General features: G+C 57.4%; 2 protein-coding genes and 1 non-coding gene across 3 annotated transcripts, besides 10 other annotated features; all 3 read left to right on the plus strand.

Annotated features, from left to right (window-relative positions):
• Tc00.1047053511007.10 (dispersed gene family protein 1 (DGF-1), putative) lies at positions 1–9732 on the plus strand (the record flags this gene model as incomplete). Its single annotated transcript, XM_805433.1, has 1 exon — positions 1–9732. A coding segment is annotated over one exon (9732 nt), but the record flags the coding sequence as incomplete, so codon positions are not given.
• Positions 1–12327: a sequence feature (areas not merged during assembly with more than two copies in the genome that could not be assigned to a particular haplotype).
• Positions 4213–4253: a microsatellite.
• Positions 12328–12441: a sequence feature (areas merged during assembly that could not be assigned to a particular haplotype. This can correspond to areas where the two haplotypes were merged or to regions with more than two copies in the genome that were merged during assembly.).
• Positions 12442–22059: a sequence feature (areas not merged during assembly with more than two copies in the genome that could not be assigned to a particular haplotype).
• Positions 12450–12892: a mobile genetic element.
• Positions 13661–15772, plus strand: Tc00.1047053511007.20 (retrotransposon hot spot (RHS) protein, putative; the record flags this gene model as incomplete). Its single annotated transcript, XM_805434.1, has 1 exon — positions 13661–15772. One exon carries the CDS (start codon positions 13661–13663, stop codon positions 15770–15772), a length of 2112 nt encoding a protein of 703 aa, XP_810527.1.
• Positions 15862–15889: a sequence feature (AT_rich).
• Positions 16163–16345: a mobile genetic element.
• Positions 16163–20681: a mobile genetic element.
• Positions 16325–16347: a sequence feature (AT_rich).
• Positions 20450–20681: a mobile genetic element.
• On the plus strand, positions 21435–21505 carry Tc00.1047053511007.30. The gene has a single exon (XR_008255741.1). It is a non-coding gene; the product is annotated as a C/D small nucleolar RNA (snoRNA), TB8C3C3 (small nucleolar RNA).

A 22059-nucleotide genomic window follows, 5' to 3' on the forward strand; every position in this document is an offset into this window, starting at 1 on the left:
CGAGCGCGGTGGTGCTTGACGGGCGTGTTGCTGGAGGCGTCGGGAGGTCCGACCGCTTCCGCGATGCGTGGGGCGTCCTCGTCGCGTCTCAGTCTGCGGAGCCACTCGGTGTTCTCCGTGACGAACGTGTCGGTTGTGAGCAGCGGCGGCGGCCTTGTGCTTGGCGAGCGCCTCGCGGTGTCTGATTCGGTGCTGCGCTTTGTGGGCGTCGAGGGGTCTGCTGCGTCCTCGCTGGTGCGCTGCGACGGTGGAACGATCGGTGGCGGCGGGTGGCTGGACCTGCACGGCGTGTGGGCGGTGGGCGAGACGTCGTCTGTGGCGTCGCTGTCGGGGGTGACGCTGAGCGGCGGCACCGTGTCGATTGCGCGCTGCACTGCCACCGGCGCGACGCTTGTCTCCGGGCCGACGATCACGAGCGGCGCCGTGTCGGTGCAGTGCAACCGTGCCGGCGGCCGTGTGCTGCGGAGCGGCGGCGACTACCGCATGGCCGGCCTGCCCTCCGTGAGCGTGGTGCCGTGCGACGGCTGTGCGGCAGCGCTGGAGTGCTTTGATGCGCTGACGGCGTCGTTCTCTGACTGCGTGTGCGGCTGCCGTGCCGGCGGTGTGGGCGAGGCGTGCCTGCCGTTCGACGTGCCGCCTGCGAGGTCCGGCGGCGGTGGCGGTGCGCCGGACTGCGTGAGTGGCGTGACGCTGACGGAGTCCGTGACGGTTGGCGGCGGGCGGGCGACGGCGTGCTTCGACTCGGTGGTGTTCAGCGGGCCAATCACTGTGGCGGTGGACCTGCGCTCGATGGACGCATTCGCTGACGCGCTGAACGTGAAGCTGCGCCACTGCGTGCTTGCGGGCGGTGCGCAGCTGCGGATTGGTGGCCTCAGCGAGAGCACGGCGCTTTCGAAGCCTCACGCCCTCGTCAACATGACGAATGTGACGTCGCTGGAGGGCACGATCGTGCTGCATGGCGCGATGCCGCTGCACTCGAGTGTGCTGCTGGCGAACTCAACGCTGCGCGCGACGGTTGGCGGGTCGCAGTACGTGCCGACGACCCCTGGCCACGAGAGATCCCGGTACGGCCCCGCGCTAGTCCTGGACGGTGTCCGGCTTCTGTCGACGCGCTTTGTCATGACGCGGTCGATGCTGGCGTGTGGCGGGGGCTCGTGCGCTGCGATCCTCGTGGAGCGCGGCCTCGTCGTGAACCTGTCCAGCGTCTTCTACATGGACAACTGCGCTGTCCTGTCGCAGACGCACGTGATGTACGCCCTTGCGTCGGATTTGCGTGTCAGCGGCGGCTCTGTGTTCTCCATACAGAACAGCTTGTGGAGTGCGCCGAGCATTGAAATCTACAAAGGCGCGTGTGTGTTCAGGGATGTTGTGGTGGATGGTGGCAGCGTGCTGCAGATTGTGTCCAGCACTTTCCGTCTCGGCTTCGCCATGCTCATGGCAACCACGCTGACTGTGACTGGCGGAAGCTGGCTGGTGCACCGCGACAACGAGTTCCACACCGCCTACGTTGTGTACCTGACCAAATACTACGGCATTGCTTTTTGTGATCAGAGTGTGTGGTCGATACTTTACAACAAGTTCACTCACGGCTTTTACTCGTCGACCATTGCATGTATGACGAGCAAGTGGCCACCACCATCCGACACGCGCCCGACCATCTACGGCGTGTGCAACGAGGCAAGGGGCTCTCCTGTGACGGATTACCAAGAAGAGCTCAATATTGGGACGCCCGTGAGGGTGCTGGACTGTGGTGCGTGCACCGTGGACGCCGTGTGCTTCGCAGCGAGGACGAGCAGCATCAGCGGCTGTGAGTGTGTGTGCGCTGCTGGCGGCTACGGTGACACGTGTCTGCCGGCTGCTGTTCCGGACGGCCTTGGACCGCTCCCGCTCCTCGAAGCGGACGACACGGAGGTCCGCTGCGTGCACGGTGGCAGCATCAGCTCCGTGGACGATCCTGATCCCGGTGTGCGTGGTCTGTGCTTTGTCAACGTGACCTTCACTGCCGCGATTGCGCTGGACCTGTTGCATTTTGACGCGCCAGAACAAACACTCAACATCACGCTGCTGCAGTGCGTTCTCGTAGGCCTGTCGGTCAGGGGGAGTGGTGCGAGAGTGCACGTGAATGTGAAATCCTCGGTATTGGATGCCGGAGCGTTGGAGTTTGAGGGCGATTTCGGCGTGGGCTCCCAGATACTGGTGGCGGGCAGCGCGCTTGTGACGGAGTCGTCTTACGCCATTTTATTTTTAAAGGTTTTTCTTGGTGTGAACTCGACGCTGCTGCTGCTTGACAACAACTTGGAGGGGAGTAATTGCGCGTTATATATTTCCAATGCTGCCGTTGATGGTGGCGGGGTCATTGTGAAGGGAAATACGCTGATCACAACGGAGGAGGATCAGGGTGTGGAGTCATCTGTTTGCGTGAATGCTATTGATGTGAGGAACGGCGGCCACATTGACGTGGAAAACAACACGATGAGTGCTGCTAATGGTGTTTACATTTTTGGGGATACTTCCGTGAGCACCGCGGGGCTGCTGCGAGTGGCGGACTGCACCTTTGTTGACAGCACGAAGGTTTCGACTTCTGCGCTGGCGTATCTGTCTGGCTTTGTGACTCTCGAGGGTAGTGCGCAGTGGCGTGTGGAGGGCAACAGCGTGGGTGCAGCCTCGGTATTAAATATTCCTCATTTTCAGCACAAAATTCGGCTGTCGGGCAGCAGCACCACCGTGGTGCTTGCAAACAACCGTCAGGTGGACTCGAGGGTTTCTTTTGCCAAACTTCTCCCATCGAGCATTGTCGTGAAGTTACCCGCGCGGTTGGTCGTTGGGTGCAATCTGCAGGGCGATGAGGAGGTGTCGTACGACGATGTGTTTCTTGGGGAAGTGGTGGTGTTCAGGTGTGGCACGTGCAACGAAGACGCGGCGTGCTACATGCCCGGGACGGAGTTGGTGGACCGCAGCTCGTGCTCGTGCAGCTGCAGGGACGGATGGCATGGCGCGTCGTGTCTTCCCTTCGAGGTGCCCGACACGGTTGTGCCGCCCTTGCCGGAGAGAGCCGTCGACGGCGACACGAGCTGCGTGGTGAACCAGACGCTGACGAACGTTACGCTGAACATGTGGAAGACGCACCACTGCTACGTGGGTGTGACATTCAGCGGCGTGGGTGCTGCGTTGACGTTTTCCTTCGACAGTATGCCGCTGCATCTCCCCATCAACATCACGCTGACTGGGTGTACATTCCTTGACGAGGCTGTGCTGCAGTTTGTTGGGGGTGTTGAGGCGGCCGAGTCAGCTGGCGTCCTGATCCGCGTGAGCCAGGCGGTGATGCGATCCTCTGTTGTTGTGTTTGCACTTGCCTTCCCGCAGCACTGCGACATTGCTGTCACGGAGGTTGATGCGGTGCAGTCTTCCGCAGTCCATTTGCCGGACACAGTGAACAACAAGCTGAGCGTATTTTTACTGAGGAACGTCTTGTTGAATGCGTCCTCGTTGTTGGTCAGCAACGTCAAGGCTCATGCATTGAGGTACGGTGCGCTTGGTTTGTACTCGACAGGGACGCTGATGCTGTTGGATGGCAGCTCGCTGTATGTGCAGTACTGCAGCTTCGCTGGGTACATGCATAAGTTTTACGTGTACAGTCTCAGTGTGAGTGACCACTCCGTTTTTGCGCTGCTCAACAATACAATGTCCTCCGGGACAAGCCTTCTTTATCTGCGCCACGGATTCAGCGTGTCGGAACACAGCGTGTTGCGCGTGGTGGGGAACGGCGGCTCCGTGTCCAACGCCGTGTATTCACTAAGCTTTTTTACCGTCCGCCATTCAAGCTGGTTGGATTGGCGCGACAACGACGTGGGTGTGGGTGCGATGTTTCATTACTCCATAATAACTACTGTGAACATCGACGGCAGCAGTGTGGTGACGCTGACGGGCTGCAAGATGGGCTCGACGGGGTTGTCGGGACCTCTGCTATCGCAGGCTGTCGCCGGCTACCGGTTCTTTGCTGGGTGTCTTATTGTCGCGGGACGTGTGGTGACGACGGCGGCAGAACTGGCGCTCCACGGCATCACCAACGTGACGACGGTTGCCGCGTGCGGTGAGTGCACGAAGGACGGCGACTGCTTTGCACCGCTGACGACGGCGGTCGTTGACTGCAAGTGCCAGTGCGCTGCTGGAGGGCACGGCGATGTGTGCGTCCCGGCGCCTGTGCCTGCTGGCCCGCCACCGCCGCCACCAACAACACCACCACCAGCAACACCCATGCCGCCCACACCGCCGGTTGGTGAGTGCATCAGCGACATGGTGTACCCCGAGGTGGCGCAGGCAGTGGGCAGCGGGCTGTCGTGGCTGTGCTACCGCAACGTGACGTTCAGCGGGGGCGGCATGAGCCTGACGGTGCTGGTCGGGGGGATGACGGGCGACGTGGCGAATGTCACGTTTGATGGATGCACTTGGAGGGACGGCGCCGTGCTGTTGCTGTTGGGCAACGTGCACGCCGCTGTTGGGTCGCTGAACATTGTTGTCACCGGCAACACATTTAGTGACGCGCTGCTCAGCCCGGAGGGCGTGTTTCCACCGCGCACGAACATCACGATCAGCGGGAACCGCTTCACTGTCACGAGGCTGGTCCCTCGGTTGGGTTTGGTCCTTAGGGGCCCGACGTGTGTTGCGATGAATGAGCTGGCGATCAGCAACGACTCCGCGGTGGTGCTGAGCGGCAATGTGTTTCAGACCGTGACGGCATCGTCAAGCGCCATTTACGTTGTCAGATCTGCGCTGAGGGTGTTGTGGCACTCCGTGTTTGCGGTGATGGGCAACACGTTTCACATGGCTGGCGGTGATGGTACGCTGATATATCTTAAAGGACCTAGCCAGTCCTTGTCGCTGAGTGTACTGAACAACTCTGCCGTGGTGATCCGAGGCAACGCTGTGACGAGGCCGGTGAAGTGCTTCGTGTTGCTTATTTGGGCTTTGCGTGTGGAGTCCCAATCCGCGGTTGTGTTTCAGGGCAACGACATGCAGGGAAGCTCGGTTGTGTTTTATTCAAGCGACTCCTCCAACATCTACTACAACTCCTGGCTGCAGTTGAGCGGCAACCTCTGCCGTGAATCCCCATCGGATGCGTTTGCATTTCTTTATCCCAAAGTGAATCTCCGCGACTCCACGGTGTCTGTGTCCCGCAACCAATTCATGTCCAGCACGGAAACGTCGACAATGCTGCTGATACCTAAAAGTTCCCGCGATATCACAAACGGAGCGATTGTGGCCGCGTGCAACACTGTGAACGGCGAGGAGGAGGCGAACTACGCCATTCCGTCTGTGTACAATGCCACCATCCTGAGCTGCAGCGACCCATGCGCCCTCGCGGCATCGTGCTTCCCTGCGTACACGACGACGGCCTCGAGTGATGGCTGCGCCTGCACGTGCGCGGAGGGCGGCCATGGCGATGCGTGCCTGCCTGTCGCTGTTCCCGAGCCACCGAGCACCGACGGCGCTGACTTGTGCGTGCGTGACGTGCGTGTGGATGTGGAGGTGAACGCCGGTCTCGGGACGTCGGTGGCATGCTACGTTGGTGTGACCTTTGCGGCGGACGTCGTGGTGGACGTGGAGTCGATGTCAGGGAGCGTGCGCAACGTGACGCTGGCGGACTGCACGTTTGTGCGCGGAGCGAGCCTGTACGTTGTTGGGTGGCGGTCCGACCCGCCTGCTGGACAGCGCGCCGATGTGTTGATCAGCGGGCTTGAGTCGCGCTCCGGCGGCGGCGTGGTGGTGGCGAACCGATTCCCGCCGGGCTCTTGCATCACCGTGGTGGACTCGGTGCTGATTGCGGAAAGGCGCGTTGCGTACCGCGGAGACCACGGCCTTGGCGACGCGTCCGCGTGCCTCGTGCTGCACAACGTGAATCTGACGGGGAGCGTGCTGACCATTGCGCGCACGCATGTGGCGGCGGTGTTCCGTGACGCTGTTGGCGTGTTGGTGGTTGGCGGCGTGGCGCTGTCGTCGCGCGGTGCGCTGTATGTGGACGGGCTGTTGGTGCAGACGGCGCTGGGGCTGTGCGTGTCGGTGGAGGGCGGTGTTGCGGCCAGCGGTGCCTCCGTTGTGGCGTTTGTTGACAGCGACTTCCTGCTGTGCAAGCACGCGGTGTCTGTGCGTGGGGCTGTGAGCGTGTCGGGCTCCGCTGTGGCGCTTGTGCGGAGCGAATTTTCGTCGACGGAGGACTACGCGGTTGCGTTTTATTCGACGGTGAGCCTGGCCGGTGGGTCGATGCTGCTGGCGAAGGACAACGTGCACGACGGCGTCTTGAGGGAGATGCTCCACGCCGCTGGCGCCGTGACCGCTGTTGGGAGCACGCTGAGCTTTGTGTGCAACCGAGCGCTGCTGCCGCGGATGCTGTCGCTGAGCCTGTCGCTTGCGGCTGGGGCGCATTTGAGGGTGGTGTGCAACGACGCGGGTGGCCGTGTTCTGTCGACGGCGGAGGAGTACGCAGCGGCTGGTTTTGGCGACGCTGGGAGCATCGACGTTGCTGGGTGCGACGCCTGCGACAGGGACACGCACTGCTACGCGCCCGGGACGGCCTCTGCGAGCATGAGGAACGGTGTGTGCGTGTGCTATTGCGGCAGCGGCGGGCACGGCGAGGCGTGCGTGCCTGTGGGAGCTCCTGCGCTGCCGCCCGCTGTGGGAACTGCGTCGAGAGTGTTATTCCGCGAGGGCGTGACGGTGCAGTCGGTGTTTGTTGTGCCTGCCGGTGCGAGCGAGGTGACGCTGCGCCACGTTGTGCTGGACGGCGTGAGTCCTGTGCTCTACGTGCCGTGGATGGCGCGGGACGGCGTGCGGATCGTTGTGCAGAACGTGTCGCTGCTGAACGGTGCCGTGCTGTACGTGATGGGCGGTGGAGCGTTGCGCGTTGCGGTGGTGGCGGGGAGCGACGAGAGCGGGCCGGTGGAGCTGTCGGTGTGCGATGTGGAGGCGCTGAACGGTGCGCTTGTGCTGACCGGCACGTTTCCCGCGGGGTCTGTGCTGACGGTGACGGACACCCTGCTGGTTGCCGCGAGGCCGACGCCGCTTGTGTATCTTCCCGGCTCGCAGTCCTCGCCGTACGCACCGGTGCTTGTGCTGTCGGGCCTGCGGCTCGTGCGGTCCGTGCTGGTTGTGTCCGGCGTTTCCCTCGTGACCGTGATGACTGGTGGGCGGACGGTGGTGGTGGACGGCGCGGTGCTGGAGCTCGTCGGTGGCGGTGTCGCGCTGGACGCGGCTGTGTTCGGTGGCGAATATGCGTTGTACGCGAGTGTGCGCGTGGTTGCGTCGGGGGGCGCTGTGCTGCGCGTGTCGGGGAGCCAGGTGTACGCCGCGCATGGGTTGGTGTTTGGCAGCGGTGTGGAGGCCAACGCGTCCGCCGTCGTATTGAACGACAACGCCGGTGCGCTGACGGATGGCGCGCTGCTGGTGCTGCGGGGGTCGGCGTCGTTTGTTTCCGGGTCGTGGCTGTCGGTGCGCGGCAACAGCATCAGCGGCAGGCTCCTGTCGGTGCCGTCGTACCCGCGCCGTGCGGAGCTTGTGCAGAGCACGCTGACGCTCCATGGGAACGCCGGCAGCGGGCCCGTCGTGATGGACGGCACCGTTGTGCTTGTAGGCACCGGCCGAAGGTTCGTCGTGGGGTGCCTGACGCTGAACGGGCAGGCGGTGCAGCCGATCGACTACAGGTCCGCCGGCATCATCGGGGAATTCCGTCCCGTGGCGTGTGGCGTGTGCGACGCCGACGTGCACTGCTTTGCAGCTGCGACGAGGGCGATGTCGGGGTCGTGTCGCTGCCGCTGTGCTGATGGCGGGTACGGGCGCGAATGCCTGCCGGTGTACCTGCCGCACGTGGACGGGTGCAACCGCACGCCCGGCATGCCGCTGGTGAGCCACACGGCGACGCTGACGGAGACGCGCAGCCTGACTTCAACGTGGACGACAACGCCGACACCAACACCGAGCCTGAGCACGGCGCACTACAGTCCGACACAATACGGGCCGACGGAGACCCCGCAGGTGACGGAGACGGTGGCGCTGTCGCCCACGCGGACCCCGACGACGTCGGTGAGCAGCACACTGTGGTGGAGCGAGGTGGCGTGCCCGACGCTTGCCGTGACGACGACGGCGGCTTGTAGGAGCCTGACGCAGAGCGACATCCGCGGCGGTAGGAGCGCCGTCCCGACGCTGCTGATGGTGGCGCTGCCGCCGCCGTTTCTTTGGGCACGCGACCCGCAGCTCGGTACGCACCTGAGCTTTGTGCCGGCTTTGACGGCGCAGCCGCGCGGGTTTGGCGGTCCGTGGGGAGCGATGCTGCGCAACGCGACGTGGGTGCGCAACGCGACGAATCCGTCCACCGTCCTGGAGCTGGCTGTGCCCGTGCACCGCGGTTACTTCATTGCTGCCGACGAGACGATAGTCATTCGCTGCGACGCTGCGGCGGTGTCCGGCGGCTGCAAGGGTGTGCTACTTGGGTCCTTCACGATCAGGTCGAACACGCTGCCCGCCGCAGCCAACGCCCTCTCGGCGATCACCGGCGTTGTTGCGGGTGCGGCTGCTGTTGCCGTGGTGGTGACCGGCGGGCTGGGCTCCGTCCTGGAGATGCAGGCGGTTGGCGTGTTCGCGAGGATGCCATGCGCCTCGGCGCAGGAGCGTGCGAGCACCGTTGCGCTGCCGTACTTCCTGTCGGTGTTCGCTGCCCTTGACCCGCTGTGGATGGTGGTGGGCAACGCGCTGCTGGCCGCAGTGTTCGGGTGCGTGCACTGCGGTGTGACGGCGGCCTTCCAGCGGTGGCGCGGCGTGGACGCGGCGAGTGCGTGGGCTGCGATGCGCTTCCCGAGCCTGACGTACGTCGTGGCGCACGCGATGCACCTCGGCATATTTTTTGGCTCGGTACTTGCACTGGCGATGCCCGGCGCCCGCGTGCAGCACCGCGTAATCGGTGTCGTTGGTGTGCTGTACGGTGTGGCGTTCCCTGCTGGCGTGTGCTACTTGATTGCTCGCCACGTGGGCGCGAGCTTCACGAAGTACTGGCAGTTTTTGAGGAAGCCGTTGCACGAGCGCCTGCTGTACCCTGTCGGGTATTGGCGCCCTGCGGCGCAGCAGCGGATGTACGGCGGCATGCTGACGAACATGAGGGGCAGCCACGTGTACTGGTGCGTGTTCCAGCTGTCGGTGCTGTGTGTGGTGGGTCTGATTGCGGCTGTGCACCCGCCCGTGGGAGGCTGCCACGTCCAGTGCTTCTGCATGGCGGCTGTGCTGCTTGCGGGTGCGGGCGTGGTTGCCTTCACGAACATGATGCGCTCGGCTTTCCTGACGGTGATGCGCACGGCGAGCTTTGTGCTGCTTGCAATGCTGTGCGTGGTCAGCGCGGCCAACCACCTTGCGCCGAGCGACGGCGGTGCGAGGGCGTACGCGGCTATCGTGCTGCTGCTGGCGACTGTGCTGCTTGCGGTCACTGTGTACGGCGTCGTTGTGTGGCACGCGGAGGACCGCCACTGGCAGGAGCTGCGCGAGCCGCGGCGTGGCGGGCTGGAGGCGCTGCTGCGCGATGACGAGGAGAGCGACGAGACGCAGAAGCTCCACGACATGACGTCATCGTCGTACGCCTCAGGCGCCACCGCTGCGTTGTCGTACCGACCACCCGCACCGCCGTTGCAACCCATGGCCGGTGACACCCGCTCAGACGCGCTGAGCCCGCTGGACCGTGCATCCAGTGCGAGCTGAATAATTGATCACGCCGCCATGTGACGTGTAACACGCGGAATTAGTAACTATGCGATGTTGAGGGGCCACGGCTGTGCTGCGCCCCACAGCCAGCCATCGTTAACGGCACCGATAGTGTTGTTGATTGTTGTTTCTATCGATTTGTTTCTTTTTTGAGTGGGTGCTTTCAGGAGTTTTTCCCGTTCCACGCTGACTGTGTGGAGGGGGATTTAGCTGTCGCTCTTGTTACTCCTGATGTCATGTTGTACCGGACTGTAATTTCATGGAGTTGTGTGCGAGGAACTCAACGCTCATTTTGTGCAATGGAGGAGGGATTCAGCGAACCGCCTAGCGGAATTAATGAGTTGCGGCTCTGCCTTATCGTGGGTTTACATGCAGGGGGCATTAATTTTTGCAGGAGCAAAGCGGCGACAGAGCAGCAGCAGGTCTCTAGGCCTCCAGTAACGTCTTTGAGCGGGATTATGTATTGAGGCACGACGCATTGTCGTAATTCCGGCCTGCCATGGTGTGGCGAGTGCACAGGGTGATTGTTGTCTCTTTAGCGGTGGAATTGACGGACCAAGCCATCCCAGTCACGTTCCACACTTGCCCTCGAGCGCACCGCATTCCACCGGCAAGGGATATCGTCGCGGATTGGCCACGCTGGTACGGGGATGCCCACACGAGGAATTACTTCTTTTCCCAATTCCCCTCCGGCCGTGCGAAATTCATGCACCACAGCAGACACAGAGGGATGTGACGTTAGCATGGAGAGTACGATATTTACCGGGACTTTTTCCACGGCAGCGTGCGCCCATGCACCTACTCGTCGAACTGTGGAAGCACGCGAGCAGACGTTGACGGTTCTGGATCACCTGGTGACTCACATTGTGGACGTACCCTTTTTTCTTGCCCGCCGCGCCGAGGAGCGCGCACACGGATGCAGCTTGTCCTTGGCCACTGCGGCGTGTCCAGGAACGAAGCTTGTGGTGCGAAATCCGAGAAGGCGTCTGACCTCTCACAGCTCACAGACACATGGACCACCGGCATCGTCGCATTGGCCAAAAGTATTATTCGTGCCCGACAGCTCAAGCCAGAGGCTCGCCGCTCCGCCGTAAGAGGCGACTGGGAACCCACGCGCACGGACGCCACCCTCACTCGTGGGGAAGAGGCCGCACTGGCCCGCCTCCGCAGCGGAGTTTCGCACAAATACGGATGGCTGCTACGACCACTGCAACCCGCCATCCCACGCACATGCTGTTGGTGCGGCGCGGATCCCGCACAGCAGGCACGCAAAGAACTTCGCACGGAAACGCCGCCTCCTTCCGCCGGACCCACCCCGCCACGATCCGACGGCCGGCAGACTGTCCGGTGTGCGGAATGCACTGCAGCTGCCGCACTGGTGTTGTGGCGCACATGGTTGACGCTCAGGGCATGACGCGTTCTCCAAGGAGCTGCGGGAATTCTAATTTCTCCTGGTGAGTAGGAACCGCCAGAAATCCCACTGGAACCACCACCCGCCACTTGAGCGGGGACGAGAGCGAGGGACGGCACGCCGATCGCGCCTCCGCTGCAGACCGCACGGCCCAGGTCGAAGTCAATTTCATTCATTTTCCGCACGGCGTCGCACGAAAGGCAAGCCGGAATCGTGTTTCATCTTCGGCACTTACACAAGCAAGAGTTCCCCCGACAAATAGGGGACGTTGCCAGGAATATGGCGGTGTGACGGCATGCACCGCGCTGGAATGCACGTACTTTGAATTGAGGGTTCAAGCGAAAGCGGGACCACTATTCTGCATAAGAGCACACGAACGCTCCAGAACAGAGCCACGATCGGCACCGAAGAGGGAAGCACTTTGTAAACGCTTTTAATATGACGGACAGGCGGGCAATGCCGGGGATTGACCACCCACACCCGGCACAAACACCCGAAAGCAAGAAATTCCGGATACCAAAAATGGAGATTAAATAACCACGCGCTGCAAGGCTCGAACCTCCGCATGAAGAACATCACAGAAACCCCGCCTTCGCGCAGGAGAATTCCACCGAGAAAAAGTGCACCGCGTGCCTAAAATGGCAGGCACAAATGCGTTGGTGAACGTCACGCTGTCGCCGATTTCACGACGGCAGAGGGGCCAGACCGCCGAGAAGACGCACGTTGCCCGGCGACGACAGCCCAATGGGATCACCACCGGCTGAGCTTCGCCGTCCAACATGCGGGTGTCAGTGCCACAGCAATGCCGGACTGACCCGCTACCGCACGGCGCGCCACGGCATTGACCGGGAATTGTGAGAACCGGCTGATTTGAACTGTGTGAAGAGGCAATTCTGCATTTACTCCGCTGCGGCTCCCACTTCGGGTGTCGGGGCTTTCTTTTAGATCTCCGATCATTGGGCGGACGTGCTCTGCGATGGCGGCTGGCGTGTGAGTCTTCGTATTTGTTTGAGCAGACACGAGGGATAGTGGCAATATATATCAACAGCACTGAATAGATATTAATACCGATATTTACATGCCTATCTATATACATATGCGGCCAATAAAGTAGCAATTCAATAAGCCAAGAAACCAAGCAATCTGTCAATTTGGAGGGGAGAGAAGGGATGTATCCATATAAACAAGAAGATAAGCATCGATCAATGTATAGCGATATCGGTGTGGGTATGAGTATCAAAACGTTACTTTATTTTTATTGATGCTTATTTTCGCATTTATATCTCTCCATATAATTTTTTCTAGGAGCTTGTGAAGAGAATGATCGCGGGAGAGCTGGCATACTTAATTAATGTGCATAGATCCTGATAATTGAATGCATTTCTTTTTGGTGCTTTCTACCGTATGAATATATTGGGAATTACACGACTTTAGGGGGCAGCGGGGAACCGATAGAGGCTAGATGTGTTTTATTTTTACCATTCCACCCACCCACTTTTGATTCCCACCATGCGGTGGGTTCTTGTGGTTGGAGGACCGCAAAGTCTGCCATTTCGTCAGTAAATATATTAGATCCTATCTGAGTACAAAAGGCTGCGTGTGCGGCCAAAAGAATATATACATATATATATATAGTATCAGGAGAAAACATGTGGTAAATTAACTTCCTATGTGTTGCCCCTTTTCCTATGTTGTCTGGTTTCTTTACATAACTTCAGGATCCAGCCAGCAGTCAAGAAGATTACTCGAGCTCAATATTTACTCTACCCTGTGTGGATGACTGAATTGCTGTGGCTCTCTGTCATGTATGTGCATTTTTTATCCCTCTCATACCTTTCTTTGGATGGTTATTGTTCAGCTTTAACTCAATCCAACTAAGAAAACAAGGAGAAACAATGTCTGGAAGGCCCGAGGAAGGACTTTACGATAATGAGGAAATTCAAGCGCCTACTGTCCCGCAGGGATATCGGAGGAGAGCGAGGTCGGACTTTGAGGGTGACACAGATCACTCCTCTGCGACTCGCAGAAGATTGGAGGGAATGCATCGACCACAGTGGACCATGAGCAGCAGCGTAAAGGACATCCTGCTGGAGGAAAGCACTAGCAGGAACAACATGAAGCTGAATGATTTTCTTCGGAGCAACTTGGGTGGCAGGGGAGTTGTGGACACCAATGAGAACGTCACGATGGGGATGTTTGTTCAGGATCCCGAGATGTTTATCCAAAACGAAAGGTTATTACGCATAATAACGGCATCGCCGTCATACCAAGCGCTGGAGGCTATTTATAAACTCCATTGCGAGGATGTGTTTTCTCTCGAGCAATGGAGGGACTATGAAGGAAAGGATACGGTCACTCCACTTGCAAGGGGAAAAATAAACAGAGTACTCACTCAGGTACTGAGAGAAGAACGTCGTGAGGCGGAAGAAAGGGCAAGGCGGGACAAGCAACAAGTAATATTTAACTTATGTGCTAAGATCGAAGATTTGTTGTTTAGAGGAAGAGTTCGCGTCAATGAAAATAAAGCTGAATGATTTTCTTACGATGGAATTTGACGGCAGAGGCATTTTGCGTGCCAATCGGAATGTCTTACTGAGGGATTTTATCAGTGATCCCACGAGGTATATCCCCGATGCGGGAGTATTGGGCGAAATACAGGCAGCCGATGCTTATGCGAGGATGGAGGGGACTGTACGGGAGGAAATGGGTTTGGAAGAGGATGTACGCAGGCTTCATGAGAAAGGTGTGGACAATCTACTGAAGTGGTCATTAGCTGCCGAGGAGGTAAAGGCAAATGTTCATGGAGCTAATAAACAGTTTTTGGATGCAGCCTTCATTGAATTGATGAGCTCAATGACGATGAGTGCGCCGATGAAACTGGAGGGATGCTACGAGTCTGTGTACAATGCGAGGTGGCATCATGTCTTGGAGGTTCCTGGCGGCGAGGGGACGGGAATGTATGTGAGGGAAGGGGAAGCACAGCAGTCATGGACGTACAGGGCGGTTGGCAAAACTTTTGAAAAGAATGACGGTGTGCAGCAATCCGGTGCAGTGCGTCCCAGGCTGATGGTGCTCACCTCGGACAGGGGATGGCCGTACACGTGGGGACAAGGGCTGAATGAACTTATTCATGACTGCTATGTGAACTGCGAGGTGGATCGAGTGTGGCAGACCGTCAAGGGCGGTCTCACCGAGTGGTTCAGCAGTCACGGTAAGAACAAAATTTCGCCTGATCCGTTTGTGTTGATTGGGACGCCAGGGATCGGGAAGTCGATGGCTGCCGGCTCGTACCTCCTCTACCAGCTGCTGCACTACGATGCGAAGCGACTGCAAATGGTTGCGTACTTTATTGGGAATCGAAAATTTCTTTTTGACAAGACCACCAAAACGGTGGAAAAATACAGTGCGGCGTCTAGTATCGTGGATATTTTGGACGGGTTTTCTGGGCGTGGGTTGAAGGGGTATATTATCTACGACGTGGCATTGAAGGGTCATCAAACGTCTACTGCTTTGCCTTGCAAGGGATGGGGCATGATTGTGGTGACACCGCCAGACAAAAACAACTACGAATCGTGGGCGAAGCTGGTGCGAGCGAAAAAAATCATAATTAATTGCCCTGACGAGAGCGATGTGAGGGCAATGTGCGTTTGGAAGGAGCACAATCGGCAGCTTGAGGAGGAAGAAGCGGACTACTGGAAGAAGGTGAAGGATCGCATGGATAAAGTGGGACCACTTCTTCGCTACATCTTTGATGACAGCGAATACAAATCTCGGCTTGTCTCGTGCGAAGGTAAAGTTAAGTCAATGAACCTTTTTGCTACCCACTATTACTCTATTTTGGGGACTAATGAAGTGTGCGATGATAGCCACATCTCTCACAAAGTTGTAAAGGTCGTACGAGTACGAGGAGGAAGCAATTTAGAATTGCCTTTAAATGCACTGATGTCTCCTTATCTCGGAAATTTAGTGACATGCAAGTTGGCGGAGTTAATGGCGCCGAATAATTTTATTTTACTCGTATTGGCCATTAAGGACGATCTCTTATCAAAACCCCTTGAAAAGCATTCCGTGTTTACTTTTTTTAGCGGGGCCTTTGTAAGTGCAATAATACCGAAACTCAGGGAGCTGAAACTGCAAGAAGATGTTCCGCCACACCGCTGTGCGCTGGAATCACGTCCACATGAGCGCCCTCTCAAGCCCTGTCTTTTACCGTTACTGGAAAAATTTAAAAAGAAGATTAATATAGAGTATCGGGTGCTGTACAAACCGGAGGCTCAAAACTTTCCGTTGGTGGACGCCTTTTTCTTTGTGAAGTCAAATCCGAAGACGCTGGTTGGGCTGCGGATGGCTACGGCGGGTGAACACCACACGACAACCAGCACTGTGCGGCAGTTCACTGAGTGCCTGGCGGCATATTTTAATGGTTGGGAGGAGTTATCCCGAGAAATGTCGTGGGAGATGATTTACGTGCAGCACGAAAACAGCACGCCGATGAACGAATGGCAGAGATGTGATGTCGACAATTCCGATAATGTGAGCCGCGCTGAAAACCGAGAGATTGCGGCGTTCTGGGAGGAAGAGGTGCGCCAGTACCAAGTGTCTGTATCATCCAGAGACTTTAAATAAAAAGAAGAAGCTCCCCCAACTGTGGAAGAACAACAACAACAGGAAACAGATTAGGAAATGAAAAGTGAAAGAGACATTTTGATTTGTGGTAATTTTTTTTTGAAAAAAAAATATATTCAGACACTTGTGTGTGTGCATGCGGTGCGGGTGCACCAGCCCCATGCGGCAACACCGCATACAAATGTCAAAAATGTCCAGCGCTATTGAACATAACAGTGACAGAAGAAATTAGGGAGGGAAAGGGGTTGTTTGGTTTCTGGTAAAAACATTGGGTGATTTCTACGTGGTATGTTAATTGTGTGTGTCATACGAGGCACAATTGGGGAATTGCCCCGGTATGAGGGAGTCATTGTGGCTGGCGTTGTCAAGGCGTTATTGCATTTCTTTCTTAGGAGCTTCTGAAGAGAATGATCGTGGGAGACCTGGCGAACTTAATTGATGTATATGTATCCTGGTAAAACTAATGCTCTTCTTTATGAGACTTTTCCTATCGTATGAATTTTGGGAGGGCCATGACCTTAAAGGGGATTGGGGAGCCGATGGCGGCCGGACAATTTTTTATTTTTTTATTTTAAGCTTACAGACACAGCCAGTTTGGTTTAAGGAAATGGCATTGGTTCCTTACACTGTTTCTGAGTGGTGTGATATTGGCGCCCGTCTCTGGGACCCGGTACGCCAACGTGGCGAAGCCCAGGTGCAGATAACGTTCATTAATGGAACCGAGATGTCGGATGAGACGTTAACTGTGGCTCCCTCATCGACAGGCTTATGCCTGATTTTGGGAAACGTCACCAGGCCCTGGGAGGATTCGAGCCTTACAGGACATATTGCGAACCTCCGGGCGTTTCAAGTACCAAATTTTGAGAATCAATTGATCTTGCTCATCATGGGCGCAGCCCGGGAGTTGGGGCGCGTGGCAAGGGCTCATCATTGCTGAAGGGGAGCGCTTGAGCACGAAAAGCGCCCACGCCGCCGTGGACGTGCAGAATCGAAGCGTTCAGCCTCATTCGCGGGTGGAAGAGGCGCACAACAACCTATCGGTGCGCGAATCTGACATTGCGGTCGCCGGCAGCCTTTTTGCAGAACGAGAATGCGCGCTCGCCGGCCGCGAACAGCAGTTGGAGGTGACCCGCACCCAACTACAGGAACGAGAGGCACGCGTTAGTGCTAGAGAGGCGCAGCAAGCCGCGTGGGAGGCGGAGACGGCGAGCCGGGAAGAAGTCTCCACCTCTCGGAGAGGTTTGACAGATGTGCCTGTCGCGTGTCACAATAAGGCCGAATACGGCGTTACCAAAAAACCACATTAAAAGCATCGCTTGATGGCTGTGGGCGCGTCGTCACGCACGGCCCAACGAACTCCGGCGCGAGAGAGACGGCAGGTTATTCCTCCAGACGTCTCGGGGCAATTTCGGGTGACCACATTTCTATCCCTCGATGCCTTTGCCCTCCAGCACTTCTCCTTGGACGATCATTCCGCTACAGGAAAAGAGGAACGAATGTTCCGCGCATTCGACGTCACCACTTGGGCCCCGCGTGTATGGAACGCGGGCATTTCCGGAGTCTTTTTAGACCTCCGGGGCGCATACAATTATTGGCGCTAGGCGGAGGACCAGGCCCAACTTGTATTTGACAGTTTGGTTGCGTGGATGTGTGCGCTGGAAGCGGAGCGAGGCCTCTCCGATCGCTTTATGAACTTGGGAAGGATCTTACTGCAGGCATTCCGGATGCAGCTCATGGTGGCATCCGACCCCGGCATCCCGGTCTTCAACATTCTCGCCCGTCCTTGCACCGCCGTTCATGAGGCTGACACCTTTGCGAGGGCAATCCAGATTCCCTTGGAACGACGAGGGACGCAAATATCGTTGCGATGCCAGTTATTTCATGTTTATGGACACGACACATCTAAAAGCAACGCCCGAGACGCAACCAGAGGAAGTTACTCGCAGCGCGGACGGCCGTCAAGAAACGGCAAAGGGGCTGCTTGCTGCTTCTTGTGAAAGCGGACGACGGCAGCTCCATCCATTCCACCACCTCCCGCTATTCCGCAAAGAAGTCGCACCGCGCCGCCGACGCTCCATCCGATGTTTCAAATTGCCCGACGCAATCGTCGGGAAGGGCGGTGGAGCTTATCTGCCAACGACGCTCGGCTGTGTTACGACGAAACACCGATATCACCGCTTTGGACTAGCCACACGAAGAGAGGGAGCGGGGCGGCTCGAGAACTGTGGGCGCCGTCAGCGTGGGAGCAGAGAATGTCCCTAGCGGGGCAATTCACGACTTTTTGCTGCACGCACGAACAGCCGATCAACGAGGAGAGCTGCGCGGTCTTTTTTGATGGCAATCGAAGTGGCGCCATCGACACCCGACTGCAGCACGCCAGGATGCTGCGGTCCATGTTGGAAATGGATCGAACTCCGCTGGATATGGCGGCTTTGAGGTTACAAAAAGTTGCTGTGCGATCGGAGACGAGGCAGACGAGGCAGGCGCGCCCCGTGACAGAGGAAGAGATGAATCAAGTAATCCGCAGCCGGACCGATTGGAAGGAACGTGTTGTCTTACGACTTGCGTGGATAACGGCGAGTCGTTTGTTTGAGATTGCGGTCTTGACCCCCAACAATTTCACACTGGAGCCGGACGGGGCCTTAATTTTGGATTGGTCCGTGGTGCCGAAGACGGCGAGGGCGCGTCCCCACCGCGCCTTGCGGTTCGTGAGGACACGAAGGCAGGACGTGTTCGACATTATAAAGCTATGCAGGACACTTCAAGAAAACGAAAAGCTTACGAATATTACGACTGCCCAAGTCGAACGAGCCCTGGTTCCTTGGGATGCCACGGCACATTCCACAAAAAAGGGTGTGTTGAGGCACGCTGCTCAAATCGTGGAGACATAAAATTTGAATCCACACGTGATCTCGCTGTTGGCGATGCACGTCAATCCGTTCGACCTTCCCAGAATACTGTTTGATATTTGGGGAGATACACCACACTGCTGACCCCAGGTGTTGGCACTGGTCGCATTGATGTGAAGGGAGAAACGGCGGAAGGGCAAGAACCCTGGCTGAGAGCGGAGGAGTGTTTTTTCATGATTTTTATCACAATCATGCCGCTACAATAACGAGACGCGTGGCGAGGACGCGTCTGGCCACTCCACAAGATGAACGAACCATCCCGCTGCAGCAGATCAACGTGCCCGTATTGAACCTAGAGTGGATCATGAGCCGGTTGAACCCGGCCACCTTGGAGAGGCTCATGCAAGTGTGGGGACTCGTCGGGCGGTCCCCTTTCCCTCCGTCTTCCTCCGGTAAAGCGCGCGAAGGCTCACGGAGGATTCCAACCGCTGACGTGCGATTATTGAGGGAAGCGGGAATTACCGAGGACGCTTCCTCCACAATAACAGGCGGATGGATAATACCTTTCTCGGTTGTGGAGGAGAAAACCAACGGCTTACGACGACGATGGATCGCGTGGCCGCGCGACAAGAACCGAGACGACCCTTATGAGGCGAATGCTCCTCTTTTACACATTTCCCATTATTTGCCGCCTGCGATGGCTGAGGCCGCTTCCTGCCTGGATGTGAAGGCGTCCTTTTTGCAAGTCTCTTTACCGCGGGAGACTCGGCATCTCTTTCGATGCCGCGTGGAGGACGGCACGGTGGTGGAGCTCACACGGCTCCCAATGGGATACAAGGCCAGCCCAAAAACTCTCCAGATTATTATTATTATTAGCAGTTGCCGAGGCGACGGTGGCTCACCGCCTCTGGGCTGCACCTCCATTGGTGCGTGTCGACGTTTGGATCGATAATATACGCATTGCAGGGTCGAAAAGCGATGCGACATTGTGGGAAGCCCAAGTGCTTCGTAATGCGGCCGGCTGTCACGCCACGATGGAGGAGGACCGCAAATCGGGCGCCACGCAGTACACCTTCCTGTGGGTGCAGTTTGATCACACTCGCCGGGCGGCGTTTTTGAGTGAGAAGTTTGTCCGCTTTGTACGCGCCATGCCGGCGCTTAATTCTTTAACCATCGCGGCAATGGAGGTTATGGCGCTACGCCTTTTGTACGCGGCTGCCGTTTTTTGCACGCGTTTATGCGAATACTACTTTTTTATCAAGGCAGTGCGACGACGATTATCGGCAGTTAACCGGGGAATTGTGCGGGAGACATCCCCGGCGAGCCTTCCACCAGGAGCGGCTGGTTTGGGCGAGAGACTACGACACATCATCGAGAATATAATCGTAGGCGAATGTTCAAGCTCAGGGAGAAGGCATCAGCCGCCATCATCACGGATGCGTCGCTCCTGGGATGGGGAGCCGTTTTTATTCCAGATTCAAGCAATGTTAAAACCGCCGGAGGAGAGTGGAGGAGGAGTTCTTTTCTTATCATGCAGGCCGAGGTGCGCGCGGTGCTCTTAGCCTTATCGGCCTTTCCCGCCGCCTTGCCACCCACCATGGACGTTTGGGTGGACAATACTTCACTGCAAGGAGCGGCGAATAAAGGCAGCTCATAATCGCACGCCATGGCGTGGAACCTCGACGGATATACGAGTTTGTTGACTCTCACGGAGTGCGGGCAACTTTTGCCTACGTGCGGTCCGCAGAAAACCCCGCAGACGGCATATCACGCGGTCGTGTTTTTGCACTTCAGGACTTTGTGAAGGGGTGGAACTTGCGGAGGGGATCGGCGGGGTCCTGCGGCTGGAGGACCAAAAAGACTGCCGCCTTGTAAGTAATAATATTTAAATCCTAGCTGAGTACAAAAGGTCACTTTAGCGCTCAAAGGAATATATATATTTAATCAGAAGAAAACATTGAGGCAATTAAATGCCTCTACATTAATCCCCTCTTTTTCCCCTATCTTGTTTGGTTTATATAGATAATTTTAGGATCCGGCCAGCGGCCCAGAAGGTTATTCGGGCTTTTTATTTTACTGATTATTGGCAAAAACGGATGATTGGGACACCGCGATTGACCGTGGAGGATGCGTAACAAGTGTGTGTTTCACGCCCTCCACTGCAGCGCCCTCTCCTGGGGCCGGGGCACTTCTTCACATCCCTACTTATTGGGCGGATGTGCTCGACGATGGTGGCTGGCGTGCGGCCATGGGAGTTATTTGAGAGTAGTCAATGCCAAAGAAGAAACGGCCACTGCACGGCTTTGCGTTTTTTGTGTGGGTTGCGGCGCCTCCACGTCCTATTGAAATGATGGGGTACTTATTGTATTTTTATTTTGCTTGCGCTGCGCAGCTTCCCTTTCTTGGTCACGGTGACTGCGTGCTCGTCGCACGTGCCGCATCGTCCGCTGTTGTTCCCTCGTTGTGTCGGTGGGGGAGTGGGCGAGCGACGGCTTTGGTGGAGTGGCGCCCTAGTGGGAGAGGGAAGGCACCGACCGCTGCTGAATGCGACAGTCTTTGCCGCAGGCGATCTGGAGGGATGACGTTGTTGCTGCAAACAACTGAGATGGACGAGGGCCGCACTGCGTCTCTGTCCCCTCTCTACATCATTGCAGTTTTCTGCAGACACACACACCGCACGGCGGCGACGCGACCACCATCCGGGCGGCTGCGAGCCAATCGAACTGTGCAATTGGTTTGGGTTATTGTTTTCTGTGACTGAGTTCTGCCGCCGTGCTTCTTCATCCCTTCTGTGTGCAATGCCGTCTGCGCGTATGGTGCCGCTGTGTGTTGTGCAATACCGACCCACGTGAGCGAAAAACGACACTCTGACAGCTGGCAACTGGCGAATCCTCCACCCCTATTCCGCGTCAGCACTTTATTCTTTTACGCGCTTGATGGCTGTCGGTTGCGACGCCGCCATGCGGGTCTGTCTCGGCTCTTGTGTGTCTTTCACTGCATCGGGACTGTTCTGTGATTTAGCCATTCGGCAACAGGAGCGGTGCCAATGGTCATGTGCCTCCTCTTCGGGATCGCACCACTCTGCATGGTGGTTGTATGGAGCTGCGCGGGCGGTGGGAGAGCGATGGTGTCACTGGCGTGGTGGTGTCTGCGCTTCTTTTTGTCGGTGGCTGTGCTGCAGTACGGACTGTCTGTGGCCGGATGCTTCTGCGTGCCAATTTCTTTAGTTGCTGTTGTTTCTGTCTTCTTTTTCCTTCGACCGAGCAGATAGAGGTACTTTGCTTGATCAGCACAACTATCGTTTCAAGTGTTAGGGATTAATTGCAGTAGGATAAGCAGTAGTGGGTTAACGATATATAGGAATTGTGTTACTGGATTTGCCATTTGTAGAAAAGGATTTGCTAAGCAGGAGTTACGGTCGACTGGGCGAGTGCGACA

The sequence above is a fragment of the Trypanosoma cruzi genome, genomic scaffold, assembly GCF_000209065.1.
Source record: "Trypanosoma cruzi strain CL Brener 1047053517023 genomic scaffold, whole genome shotgun sequence".
In the NCBI taxonomy this organism is placed as follows: domain Eukaryota; phylum Euglenozoa; class Kinetoplastea; order Trypanosomatida; family Trypanosomatidae; genus Trypanosoma; species Trypanosoma cruzi.